Genomic DNA, 15,416 nt, shown 5'->3' on the forward strand with positions numbered 1-15,416 from the left:
GAATTTCACGCTTCGCTTCTTGCTAAACAACACGCGCACTTGCACGTGCAACCCCTTCTTCCTCACACGTAAACACACTCACGGTCCTATAACTGTACTTTATGTTAGTGGGAAGTGGAAATTAATTATTAATTTTATTAATTAAAAAAATAAAATAAAAATCAATTAAAAAAATAGCGACAAAGACAAAAGGATCGTCCATATAACTACCCCATTCCCAAACCAAGAGTAACTGCAACTCTCACTTCTCTGCTTCATCACTCACTAACTCAAACTCAAATAGGGGGTGTAGAAAGTAGAAATATCTGATTCTTACTAAAAAAACATTGCGATTCACAAAATGGAGCTTAGTAAAGTGACATTAGAGATATTCACAAAACTTGAACAACAATGGCTTTCAGTTTCACAATGTGGAGCCACTTCCAAAACCCGCATACTAAGCATTGACGGCGGAGGAACCACCGCCATTGTCTCCGGTGCGGCCTTAATCCATCTCGAGGACCAGATCCGTTCACAAACCAAAGATCCTCACGCTCAAATCACTGATTACTTTGACATCATCACAGGTACTGGCATTGGCGCCATACTCGCTGCTATGATCACCGCTGATGACGGCTTTGGTAGGCCTCTCTACACTGCTAGAGAGGCTGTTACTTTCATCGCCGATAAGAATGATGAACTATACAAACCGAAGTCTGTAGGCGTTTTCCGCCGGAGACGAGGGTTCTCTTCCAGAAGTATGGAGAGATTGTTGAAGAAAGTGTTTCAAAGCAAAGAAAATGAGGGAAAATCGTTGACGTTAAAGGACACGTGTAAGCCTTTGCTTATCCCTTGCTTTGATCTCAAGACTTCAGCACCGTTCGTTTTCTCACGAGCAGACGCGTCCGAGTCACCGAGTTTCAACTTCGAGCTATGGAAGGTCTGTCGCGCCACGTCATCGACTCCAGGTCTCTTCAAACCCTTCCAGTTCGCTTCTGTAGACGGTAAAACCTCTTGCTCAGCCGTGGACGGTGGTCTTGTGATGAACAATCCGGCGGCAGCGGCTGTCACACATGTTCTCCACAACAAGCGTGATTTTCCATCGGTGAACAGCGTGGAGGATCTGATGGTTCTGTCGATCGGAAACGGAGCGCCGGCGAATAGAGTGCGTGATGTCCGTGAATGCTCGACGTCGACGGTGGTTGACATTGCTCTCGACGGTGTTTCGGAAACCATTGATCAGATGATGGGAAACGCCTTCAGTTGGAACCGTACTGACTACGCCAGAATTCAGGTACTACAACAATGGCTCTTTTTCTTTCTGCCTTGTTTGGTTATCTAAAAAGAATTAAACAGAGGAACTAGAAAAGGAAATGTAACTGAAACTGATTAATTTTATTTTTAACGGCGTTAATTAACAGTGTGTTTTTGTGCAGGCTTATAATTTAGGAGAAAAGGGAATGGAGGTGTTGAAGGAGAGAGTGTTGGAGTCGTTGCCGTTTGGTGGGAAGCGGTTACTAGAAGAAACAAACGGTAACAGAATTGAGAGATTTGTGCAACGTCTTGTTGCTACGGGAAAGTCTAGTTTACCACCTAGTCCTTGTAAGGTTACGCCGTTAGTTTCTTGCTAACGGTCTTTTTTAGCTGTATTATTTTGACGTGTAAGTTGTAACTTGTATTAAGATCAGTTTTTTTTTTAACTTGTTTTGGATTAATAAATCTACTACTCCGTAGTACTTCAGTGTAGTGATTTTCAGTACTTTGTTTTGCTGCTTCCTCTGATTTTGATTTTTTGGACTTTCATAACTACTATTACCATTTCTTTTCTTAAATGGGACATGTTTAGAGAAATAGTGGTAATTTACGGTCATGGTGCTATTGTTAATTTTCTTAAATGGCTGCGTGATTCGTGGAGTTGGAGAACCACCTACCCACGACTGCACTCGTGAGTCGTGTCAAGGTCAACTGTCAACTCTAATTTGAGAATGAGTTACTATTTACGTGCTTATTATATGTTCACTACGAAAGCCAACAATAGGTTTAAATAATGGTTGACCATCTGTATCACCAATAATATATAGCTAAGAATGAAGTATTTAAGGTCATTAGAAATAGAGTTTGGTCTAAAATCAAGGGATGGAAAGATAAAACTTATCTTTTGCACGCATAAGTATTTTTATTTTTATAAAAGTTGCTGCCCGGGCTTTACCTACTTATATATCACGAGTTGTTTGTTTATTCCTAAACTAAAAGCGTTTATGAAAAGATTGAAAACCTTATATGTAACTTTTGGTGGGAAAGTAAGGACACTAACAAAGATCCATCGCACCAACAAGAAACAACCGTGTAAAGCTAAAGGTGAAGGAGGGGGTGGAGGATTCATATTTATCTTACTCTTTTAGATAGATGTCTTAAAGCTGAGTATGTTCTTAAAATAATGTCCTTCATGCTCTTATTTTCAACAATAAAAAAATGTCAATTCTTCTGCATGTTGCTTCAAGTACATGTTATACTTTGTGGGATTTTTATTGAGCAACACATTTTTGTAAGAGACACATGATCCAACATTTTAAGGTGATAGATGAGTGGATTCTCCCACTTATAAATGCTTAAGTATCCACATTTCTAATCAATATGAGACTTCTCCACACTATTCTCACTTGTAATTCTTTTTCAACAGTTATGAGAATATTTTTCCATATATTATTAAGTTTCTATTGAGTTTCATAGGAGAGAAGAATACCATGGAAATAGTGTACATTCAAGTAAATCGATAAAAGTACGACTTTAGTTCATGGAGTTTGTTCTAATCTCCCCCATTCTACTCTACAATAAACTTTTCAATATCTTTTATAGTTAACTTGCCATCTTCTAGGAAAAAAAGTAGCAAAATCTAATAGCCTTGGGGAAGAGGCATCAACTTGTCCACCTAATAAGGGTATGACTTAGTCAACATTGGCATATCATGGGTTTAAGATGTATCCAAAACTACTCTTGAGTACATGATCTATGAGATTGGGGTCTAGCAATCGTTGTCTATGAGGTCTAGCTTTGACTGTAGTTGTCGCATATCAAGTTATCTCATTTTTTTATGTGGCTTCCTTTCCATATGCCAATGTTTAAATTATTATTGTGATTATATGTATCATTCTCCACTGGATTTTTCACAAGATTTGCCATGGAGAAATTATGGCTATGAATTTCCAAGAGAAAAAGGTACATGTTGCAACAAAATCATCTGGTCTTGCAAAGGTCCTATAGTTCTATTAATTGACTAGCTTTGAGTTGCAACACCTTATTGACCTTAGTATCCTTGAAATCCTTTCATGATTGACGCGACTCAATTGTCATCTAAATTGACTTATTCGATATGCAACTTCCTGAGTTGTTGGACTTCATCATGAATCATAGGTCTTGCAATTTGAACAAGTTGTTGTGATACCAGATACATGATCTCATATATCTCCATGTCTAATTGTTGAATAATGAAATACATTACCATGAACACTGGTTTTTTTTATGTAAAACACCTGGTACACTTCCTGAATGGTGGAAAGAGATATAATTGTTGAAAATTCCATTGTGTGAAGAGAGGCTCGTTTGATTGTTGTTAGCTTGATCTTTTCATAGATGATGGTGAGGATTTTTCATACTCAATGGCTCTTTCAAGACTATATGTGCATATGCCAAACAAGTCTTTAACTAATTATTGATGTTTTCAATGGTATTGGCCGTAGTGTCCCACCAAGCATTGCAAATTTGATGTCAAGCTCTAATAATTAGTCAAAGATTGTACGCTAGTTTTAAATAATTATTTTATTCTCTTTAAGCGGTTACGGTGAGGAAGATACAATATCCCTAAAGTATGGCTTCCTTAACTACGACATAGAGTGTTAATTATGATCTGTGAGGATTTTGAACTCTATTAAAAATGTATAAAAATAAAATAAAGTAAATAAGATATAAAAAGTGAAATATCTTTATTGATTAGATGTATCAATTAATTTATAAGTTATGGTATTTAATGAAAAAACTCTTTTAATGAACACAACCATGACCTACATAAATGCTACCTAATTAGGCTATTTACGCGAGTGTTGCATGAGTATTCTCTTGGGTCGTCATAATATAATTTATTTCTCGGTGTTTTTTATTGACTACAACCTTATGTGTATAATTTTTACAGATCATAATTCCTGAATTTGTGCCTTCTTTGATTTGTGGCGCTATTAATGCAAAACATAGCCATAATGTCTAATTGTCGAGTTCTACTGTAATTTGACTTAATGTTAAGTACCCATGATTGTCGATTTCTCTACCTTCTACTTTTTATTGTGTTCTAAAAGTTAACACAGTATCAGTTATGAATCTCATTCATCAATTCATCTCGTTGATCGATTCATCTGATGAATCTTCTTCATTATTCCATAACCAAGGACATGTTGCATCTAGTTCTAAACCTCCTTAATTGAATTCTATCTAAGAGCAGTATAATCAGATTTTACAATTTTTACAACATTCAAGTTCACAAGCTTTAAAGTCAAACACAATTTCTATTACGCCTCAGCCCACTGTCAATTTAGTTATCTCCCATCTCGCAACCTTTACTTCCATATCCATTCCCATAATTGGTAATAACGATACTCTTTGGGTCATAGTCTCAGGAGCAACTGACCATATCATTCACTATTTGAAGAAAAATAAATCTTCATTTTATAACATTCCACATATCTCTATGTCACTATCAAGTGGTAGTAAAATAGATCACCATAGAAGACACAATATCCTTATCCAATTCACTTATCCTTCATAATGTTTATTACATTCCTGATTTCAACATTAATTTATTTTCAATATCTCAATTCTTGAAAACTTCTAATGCAAATTTCCTATTTTATCTTAATACACATTCTAGTCTGCAAATTTTGAACCAAAGAATGATTGGTACATCTAAGAGGTTTGGAAGACTGCATTTGTTGGATTCTTCACGGCTAAATAAATCTTAAGATATACGTTTAGTTTCTACGTTAATTTGTAATTCATTTGTTCCAAGTTTATCCTCTAAGTCAAATTATTTTGCCAATGTTTGGCATTATTGACTGGGTCATATTTACGATTACATACAAAAAATATATTACCATTCACTTCCATATTGTAAAATACACTAGTATCCATCCTCGTGATATATGCCATTATGCAAAACATAAGAAAACATTATTCCCTTATAGTCTTACTCATTCCACTCAAATATTTGAGATATTACATTATGATAATTAGGGATCCTATGCTACCTCTTATGTTTATGATTTTAAATATTTTTTAGCCTTGATTGATAAATTTACTAGATTTACAAGGGTCATTTTATGAAAAGTAATGGTGAAATAATAAATCATCTCATGAATTTTATTTCCTTTATTGATGCTTAATTCCATAAGAAACTTAAATGCTTGAGAAGTTATAATGAACTCGAGTTTATCATTCCTTTATTTTATATTTCTAAAGGCATCTTTCGTCAAAGATCTTGTGTTTAAATTCCTCAAAAAATGGTATAGTTGAGAGGAAGAGTCAACATATCCTCAATGTGGCTCGAGCCTTATCTTTTCAATCCCATATCCCTACCAATTTTTAACATTTTTCAAATCAACAAGAAGTCCATATTGTTAATAGAACCCTAACTCTTTATTGACAAAATTAATACCCATATGAATACTTTCACCAACAACCAACTTCCTTAATTCACCTAAAATTCTCTGGTTGCCTTGCATTTTGTTGGATATAGATAAGGTACAAAGAATTGCCCTCTTTTTGATCTTCATTCACATAAATTTTTCTTATCTAAAAATATTATCTTTTATGAATCATATTTTATGAATCATCTTTTCCATTTTCTTCATTACATGAACAACGTTCCTCTGATTCTTCTACACCTCATGTCTCTATTGATAATTCTCATATGTCTTCCTATCATAAACCCATCCAATCATCTACTATGAAGAATTCTCATTCTCACCTCTCTTAAAACCTTGAAAGTTCTGATACTTGAGTAATACATGTTGCCTCTACTTCTGCAACACATAATTATGCTCCTAGTGATGCTACATTTTATACAGCAACTATTTTAGATCACACAACAACGTATGTACCTAATCGTCAATCTACATGGCCTAAAACAAAACCAAAATTTCTTGAAGACTATCGCTACAGTCTCATTACTTCTGCTGAATCACAATTACTCTCTAACTCAGGTAAATCTATATATCCTCTTTCTTCTATTTTTACATATGATCATGACACTTCATCATATAAAAAAATTTACTTGACTATTTATTCTAGCCATAAAATTAAGATCTATATTCAAGATTGTATGTTGGAATGTTGGAAAGAAGCTATGAAATCTGAGTTACACGTTCTTGCAGCCACAAAGACTTGGTGAATTATTGATTTACCACCTAGAAAATTTTAAATTTGATGCAAGTGGGTTTACAAAACTAAATACCACTCTGATGGTTCTCTTAAAATACATAAAGCATGACTAGTTGCAAAGGGTTATACTAAAATTTAAGGATTTCATTACTTTGATACTTTTTTAATGGTTGCAAAAATGACTACCATTAGAGCACTACTTTCTTTGGCAACCATCAAAGGGTGGTTTCTTGATTAACTTGATGTTAATAATGCATTTCTCCATGGTGAATTAAATAAATAAGTTTACATGGTGTTACCTCCTGGCATGAAGCTTCAAAGTTAAGTTTCTAATGCTCTTAAAGTTTGTCGGTTAAATAAGAGTCTTTATGTCTTGAAGCAAGCTAGTAGGCAATGGTATGCCAAAATTTCTACAACCTTGATTTATCTTGTATATACTCCTTTTATTTATGATTTTTCCTTGTTCAATAAGCTAAAAGGTACCAGTTTTACTTTCTTATTAGTTTATATGGACGACATAGTTTTATCAGAAAATGATTATGTAGAAATTCAGCATGTTAAACAATTCTTTGATAACAAAATTTTGCATCAAAGACCTTGGTAAGCCGAGATTTTTTCTAGGCTTGGAAATAGTCTGATCCAACAATGGAATTTTTGTGAATAAACGCAAATATACTCTCAAGCTTCTTGAAGATAGTGGTCACATAGTTGTTAAGCATAGCTCCAAACCTTATGATACCTATTTAAAGTTGCATAATTCTGATTCTCTTCCATGTGATAAATTCTCCTTCGGAAGTTTAATTAGTAGACTTCTCTATTTGACACTTACTCGGCCTGACATTGCTTTTGTTGTCCGACAACTTAGTCAGTTTGTTTCCAATCCCCGTGAAGTCCACTTTCTAGCTGCCACAAATAATCTGAAGTATCTCAAGAACACTATAGCCAAAGAGTTATTCTATTTCTCCTTATCTTGTTAAACTTGTAGACTTTGCTAATTCGGATTGGGCTAGCTGCCTTAAACCAGGATTTTTGTGCGTTTCTTGGCTCTTTTATCTCTTAGAAGTCTAAGAAGCAAACTACTATTTCTTGATCCAACTTTGAATTTGAGTATAGAGCTTTGGGCAACCTCCCTTGTGAATTACAATGACTCTCTTATTTGTTCAAAGATCTTCACATTACTTTTTAACTACCAATTTCAGTATATTGTGACAATAAATCAACCAATATATCTTCCCCATAACCCAATATTTCATGAGAGAACAAAGCACATCACGATTAATTGTCATGTTGTTCACGAAAGAATTTAAAGTGGTATCATTCTTCTGTTACTCGTGCCATCTTCTGCTCAAATAACAAATTTATTGACAAAACCACTTATGTCTCTAACTGTCAATTATTTGGTTTCCAAACTTGACATGTGTGATCTTCATAGTTCAATTTTTGGGGGAATATTAGTTATTAAGATTTAATTATAATTACCATCAAGTACATTTTATTAGTGAGCATGTTTGATTAATAGTCTATTCAATTGTATTTACATATGTTTAATATTCTATTCAACTAGATATATGGCACGTGCGTGACACGAGTATGATTATAATTGTTACTTCAAATATTATTTCTCAAGAATTTAATTGGAGAAGGACTTAATAAAATTTTTTACTATAAAAGTATAAAATGTATTTTTATTTTCTACTAATGATATTTATTTTTGTCTATTAGAATAATTAAATTTTTGTAATAGTAAATAATATGATTTGTTTATCTTATTATCAATTATAATTATTATAATTAATAAGTAAGTGATCCATCTTAATTAAGAATAATACTGTTTACTTTTTAAAACGAATGAATAATAATGTCTCATTTATAAAAGCAATAAGTTGTAGAAAAAATTTAATGACAAATTTGTTAAAAGTTAAATTTAAAAACAAAATAAAAGAGCATAGAGTATAAATTTTATTTAATGAAATAAATAATATTTATAGATCTCAAGTATTTGTCGTAAAATTTTATCAAATATTTTTTTCAAATAATTCTTTTTGTCCTATACCATAAATTATTTTAGTGTGATAGGTATTTTAATCCAATTTATTAAAAAAATAAACTCAAAATGTACATAAGTTAACGAATATAAATATTTTCAAAACAATCAACTTTAAAAGTGACTAATTTTTAATTATAATTTAATATAAACATCTTAAATATTATGAATTAATTATAGTAATATAATTTTTTATTTATTAAATTGATCACACCATATCAATATTTTCATGAATCATTTCTATTTAAATTAATAATAAATTCAAATATATCTTATCAACAAAACTTATAATGTTGTTTGGTTTATTATAAATTTAATATAAATTAAAAAAAAAAAAAAATTTCAATAGTGAGAGGGCATGACTTATCCCACTAAATAAACAAATGAAAGAAAAAAATGAAATAAATGAAACAATAAAATAAAATCACATATTTTTTTCAATTTTTTATCCTATACAATATAATATTTTAGTGTGATATGTATTTTAATGTAATTTATTAAAAAAATAAGCACAAAAAATATATAAGTTAAATAATATAATTATGTACAATACAATCAATTTAAAAAGTGAATAATTTTTTTAAATATAATTTAATACAAACATCTTCAATACTATGAATTAATTATAGTAATACAATTTTTTATTTATTAAACTGATTATACCATATCAATATTTTTCGTGAATTATTTGTATTTAAATTAATAATAAACTCATATACATCTTATCAACAAAATTTATAATATTGTTTGGTATATTGTAAATCCAATATAAATTAATAAAAAAATTTTAATATTGGGAGGGCGTGATCTATCTCACTAAATTAACAAATAAAAAAAACAAATAAAAGATGAAAAATATAAAAATGTGAATTAGAAAATCTAAGTATGTATCATGTAAAATTTTATAGGATATGTTATTGGTTTGTGAATTTGTCAGTGTATTTATGTCTAACTGTATGTAAGTAAATAAACCATATTTAAATTAAGTGACTTACAATTTAACCATTGTTCTTATGTCCTAAAGATTTAATTAAATGACTTTACAATTTGACCACTATTCTTATATTCCAAGGATTTATTAGGTGACTTACAATTTGACCACTATTCTTATATACCGAAGATTTATTTGGTGGCTTACAATTTAACCTCTAATTCTGAGATTCCAGAAAATTTTATCTAAATGTTCACCCACAATAATGCCCCCATCGAATCACTTTTGATATAGGTTTTTCAAAGTAAATATAATTTTTATTATAAATGTTTGCAATATTTTATCTTCGTTAAACCTGCAAAAACATATATTGTATTTTACATAAAAATAGAATAAATGAGTATGAAGTTTAACAATAAGATAAACAAATTTATAAATAGTTATTAGAAAAAAATTCTTACGGATTAATGTTGTTATGAGGCATGAAAATCCTAAAAAAGAACAAATAAGTGAAAAATAGTAGCAAATGAAATTGAAAAAATAATTTTACTGATTGAAGTTATTATGAGACATGAAAATCCTAAAAAAGAATAAATAGGTGAAAAATAATAGCAAATGAAATTTACTCGTTGTTATGAGACAATGCATTATTATAGAATATAGATTAATGAAGTCATGAATTTACTCGTTGCCTTATTCTTTCTATTGTGTTCTAAAGTTAACAACATTAGACTTGAGTAGACTTGAAAAATATTCGGTTAACTCATGCTCGTATGTATTTACATTCACTTGATTTGCAATTGATTGAGAAAAATTTGTCTTTCTATTAGTCATTTGTCATGTCAATTTTGACTAATATGTAATTTACTTTTAGGTGTAAATAAAAAATTTAATTGACCTAATTTTTAAATTGATGGAATTATTTTCTTCTTATTAAGTTAATTACTAATGAGTTTGATGTTGATTTATATTTCTTTTGAATCTAAATAAATAGAACATTGAATATCAATTAATTTAATATTATAATCTTCAACAATATCTTTTTAAAATATTCACTCTTTATCTGTCCACAAAATTGAATATAGCTCATAATTTTAATTGCAAAATGTATAAAAATATTTTTGTAGACAACTAATTATATTATTATTTGAGATAAGATTTGATTTGTTTAAATCTCTATCTTACAAAAGATTTGATCCACCTCCTATAATCCTTATTATTCTCTTATTATTAACCACTTTTAATTATTTATATGGACTTTGGCTAATATGCATAAGGATTTTACTTATGCACCATGCATAAGTCTATATAAGCCATTAAATCATGTTTTTAATCTAGTATTGAGTATTGAGTATTGAGTATTGAGTGATGAGTATTGAGTATTGAATAATAACAATGAATGTCTAGAATTTGATCCAATGATCCAAAGGTCCATAATAATCTATGCATGGTGCATAGATTTTTATCTATGTACGGTAACTGCACTCATTTATATGTATATATGAATATATGTATATATGAATCAATTTTTGATGGAGGAAATATTTTTTTTTTCTTCCTGTTTTCTCCGTCCTATTAAATTTAAATTTTGAGAAATCTACGTATATCATAAATATCCTTAAATATAACACAATCTAATACATCTCAGACTACTTCATATTTTATTCAATTTGTAGATCTCGCAGTACAGTCAGATACAAATAAGCATATGCAACAACAAATTAAAAGATCTATTGCAAATCATGATCACCCCAAGCATTTCTCACAATTAACATGCAATTTCACAAATCTTAACAAATAATTAAGCTTATGAAGATTATAAATTGAGCATTAATTTCAAGTACGTGCATAACACATGGCTAAATTTGGTTAAGTCATAAACGACAAACCGACTAAGATTTGTCGAACCTTAGATTAGCGGTGATTTTATGTGTTTTATTAACCCCACATGCGGAATATGATATTACACTCATGTTGGACAAAATAATGGCAATTCGACCATTTTAAGTCTTATTGTTAAAATATGGTACAACCATAGATCATGATTAGTGGATCTAGCTTGTACTTAAATTACCCTTAACCATACCTATTAGAAAATGACTCTAATAACTACAGTAGTATTCAAAGTACATTGTTTAATCTTTTTGGAAAGTATTTCTTCCTGTCTTTATTATATGAAAAAAATGGCATTTTGTAGGGTATAATAAGTAACTAGTATATTGTCCATTTTATAGTCTAGGTACATTAATTATTTAAAATATTTATTTTTTTTTATAATAAGTATATAAGAGTATTATTTGTTAATTAAATTCTTTCTATAGAAAAAAAGTATGTGTTTTTTATTTAAACATCCATTAAAAAGTGTTTATATTTAGTATGTGATGATTCATTTAATAAAATTGATTTTGATAAGAACATGTTTTTTTTTTTTTAATTTTGTTATCAAATACCTGCATACGAGCGAGTTCTTTACAAAAGTAAATAGTATATAATGTTCAGGAGCGATCTAATATATTTAGAGATACAAAATAGAATTTTTTTAAAATAATAAATTTATATTATAAAAATGTTATATTTTACTTTTTTTTGCATTATTAGAAATTTTATATAACATGCATAATTTAGCTATTTAATATAAACAATTATTATAAGGATTTTTTAAATTATGCATTTTTTATATAAATTAAATTTATAATAATGCATAATTTAGCTATTTAATAATATTATGCATAGTAACATAACAAATTATAATAATAGTTTCTTAATGTAAAAAATGTAGTAGTAATGATTAATAATTACAAATAAGCATAATGTTAAAGGAATAAATATTTTTATTTTGATAAAGCATTAACAGTATTTTTGTTATAATATTAAAGATTAATTTTAAAAAGAGTAAATTGAAATGAAAAAAGAAAAAAAAAATGCATACTTTTTAATATTAATAATTATTGATATGATTTTTGAAAAGTTATTATAATAAACAATTAGTATAGAAATTTTTTTTTTATGAAATACAAAAACAACATGGTGCTATACATGGGAGATAAAAAGAAAGACAAAACATATTTAAAAATATATGTTTTATTTTTTTTAATTATTAATTTCTAAATAAACAATTATTTTTACATAACACATTTAAATAAATGTTGCCTTCAGATGATCAAACTATAAATCATTAGTTTGTAGTTGATATTAATTTAACTCAATTATTTCGTACTCATCCTTTTAATTCCTCGTATTGATATTTTATTTTAATTGTTTTTCTTCTTTATTTTTCTTATTAAAATAGTTTTATTTATTGGGCTAGATTGAATCTCATATCACATATACTTAGATACTTGCTATCTACAAACTTAACAGGCATATTTAATACACTATAATTAAGGAAAATATATTTTCATTATAAATCATCTTATTCAGACCGGTGTAAAACAACCAGTAAAATTTTCACACAATTAAAAATATATGAAAAAAAAAAAAAAAACAAGCACACATGAAGAGAGAATCTTATGGAATAGTGGCGGCTTAAAGTTGTTAATTCGCTAGATGCGTTTTGTAAGAGAATCTAAGCAATAATAATAAACCAAGTGGGTCAAGACGGTCAAAAAAACTTGTGTAAGTTTTAAAAATTTCTTTGTGCATCTAAATAGGTAAATAAACATTTTTGAAAATTCTTAAATATCCTTCGGATATTATTATTCGAACGTATTATTTTTATATTTTTAAGATGTTTTGGATATGTATGTTCGAAAATATCTTTTTAATTTTTTTTGTTTAAACGTTAAATTTAAAATGTCTGAGGTTTTTTCGGATATGCATATCCAAGAAAAAAAACCTTTCATATACATTTTTTCCACCTTCACTATTTCATAATTCATTTTCTTCCACTCAAAAACCAAAACTCTCTCCAAAACCTCAACCATTTTCAATTCATTTTTCGTCTCCAAACTAAGTTTCAAGTGGTTGATCATAACAAAGAGAGCATAGAAAGCTGCAATCTGAGGTAAAGTCTCCTCATTTCATCTCTTCATCTCTTATTTCCTTGCATTGGTGCTTATTTGTTGGAGAAGAAACCCGCGTCACTTTGGATATGCACTTCCGAAATCCACCAAATTTATTTTGGAAGTGCATATCCGAAATAATGTGTGTTACAGAAAAAAACAATTTTGACAAAATGTATGTTTTACGCACATGTTAGGAATGGTGCACCCCGACAACATTGCCAGAGATGTTGTAGAAGTTCTAGTGGAGGTCAACGAAGATGCTAAGGCAAAAGAGGTGAATGAAGAAGTTAAAATGATTGTCTTAGTGATAGACGTTCGACAAAAATTTACAAACGAAATGACTTTCATTTCTCGTCAACATTTGCTTGAGTGGATCCGAATAAAACTAGTAAACTTGGATTTGGCGTTGTGATAGCAATGCCCGACAATGACACTAGTAGAAGGCAAGCATTTGTTGTGATAAAATGCGAGAGGGGTGGGAAATATGTTCCAAAAATTTGGAAATTAAAACATGATGACACGGGGATCGAGAAAATGTGTGTGTCCGTTTAAGTTGCGCGTATGTTGTAGGGTTGATGGTTTGTGGCATTTTTTAGTGTCGTTTGGGGACTTCATAATCACGCATTGGACACCAAGCTACACAAACATCCAATTGTGTGTCGGCTAAATCCCGAAGAGAGGGAATCTATTGCAAAATTATCGATAATCAAAGTTGCACAGAGAAACATACTTGCCGATTTGAAACGAAAAAAACCAGAAAGTGTTTCAAATATCAAACAGGTATACAATGAACGTTACATACTGAACATCGCGAAAAAAGGTCAGAGGTCAGAAATGCAACAACTTTTGAAACTTTTGGAGGATAACCAATACGTTTAAAGGTACAGATCTTGTGAGGACAATGTTACTGTTCGTGACATATTCTGGACTAATCCCAAAAGTATCAACTTGTTCAACACATTTTCAACTGTCCTTGTAATTGATTCGACATACAAGACCAACAAGCATATGCTTCTGTTTCTAGAAATTGTTGGTCTGACCTCTACAGGTAAGACATTTTCGGTTGGATTCGCTTTTTTGGAATTTGAGAAAGAAGATAATGTTACATGGACATTGAGAATATGCAAGACTTTGTTAGTTGATCCACATAATATGCCTAGTCTTTGTTGGGCGCATGCTTCAAGAAAACAATGTGTTTTTCTAACTCCATATATGTCGTTCATTTAGTGGCGAAGAACTATCCAAATATCTTCATAGACTAAATTTTTAAAGCTAATTTGAAATTATCTAAATAAGAATTGGACATTTATACCTATATGATTTTTATATAAAGAAAACTCTAAATATTTTTACTGAATTAGATGTCAATCACGTAAGATCTCTTGCGATAATACAAGTGTCTTGTCTTTCTTAGCGTTGTTAGTAGATATTATAAGGATATTTTTTATTACAATATATAATCTTTTTATTAATTTTTTGTTAGATTTAAATTTTAAACTCAACAATTTTTTTTAACAAAATCGCATTTATTTTATTTATTTTATTTTTTATTATAAAATTTGTTATAAATCTCTAAATACAACATTAGACCGACCTATCTCGATCTATGTTTAAATCCCTAAACTAGACCCTCTCTACTTTATTGATGGTGACTTTACTCACACTTGGATACTATTTGCCAATTCATTTGCTTTCTAGGTGAGAGGTACGCTTGAGTAAGAGTGGCTTCAACCTCAAATATAGCAATTGATGGAAGGGTTTTAATGCATTTGTGGGGAAATCAAATTGTATGGATGGTTTTGTAAACGTGTAAAATGGTTTTGTTTTGTACACACACAAAGACTTTGGACCATTTTATGAGTATTTTATAAGGTAGATAGTACCATTAGATTTCACATTAGTACCATTTTATGAGTATTTAGAAAGGTAAAAAGTACTACTGTCATGGTCCAAACGGCTGCATTAAGTGAAAGTTTTCCTCACCTTGGAAAATTTTACATGCTACCCCAAGGCTGAAGCTGTACTTCTACCCCTA

General features: G+C 29.8%; 1 protein-coding gene across 1 annotated transcript; it reads left to right on the top strand.

Annotated features, from left to right (window-relative positions):
- Positions 1 to 224: 224 nt before the first annotated feature.
- LOC131621603 (probable inactive patatin-like protein 9) lies at positions 225 to 1,679 on the top strand. Its single transcript, XM_058892640.1, has 2 exons — positions 225 to 1,273; positions 1,416 to 1,679. The coding sequence occupies exons 1-2, from the start codon at positions 341 to 343 to the stop codon at positions 1,608 to 1,610; spliced, it is 1,128 nt and encodes a 375-aa protein (XP_058748623.1). The 5' UTR covers positions 225 to 340; the 3' UTR covers positions 1,611 to 1,679.
- The last annotated feature ends 13,737 nt before the right edge of the window (positions 1,680 to 15,416 follow it).

Source organism: Vicia villosa, unplaced genomic scaffold, assembly GCF_029867415.1.
Source record: "Vicia villosa cultivar HV-30 ecotype Madison, WI unplaced genomic scaffold, Vvil1.0 ctg.000010F_1_1, whole genome shotgun sequence".
Taxonomy (NCBI): Eukaryota; Viridiplantae; Streptophyta; class Magnoliopsida; order Fabales; family Fabaceae; genus Vicia; species Vicia villosa.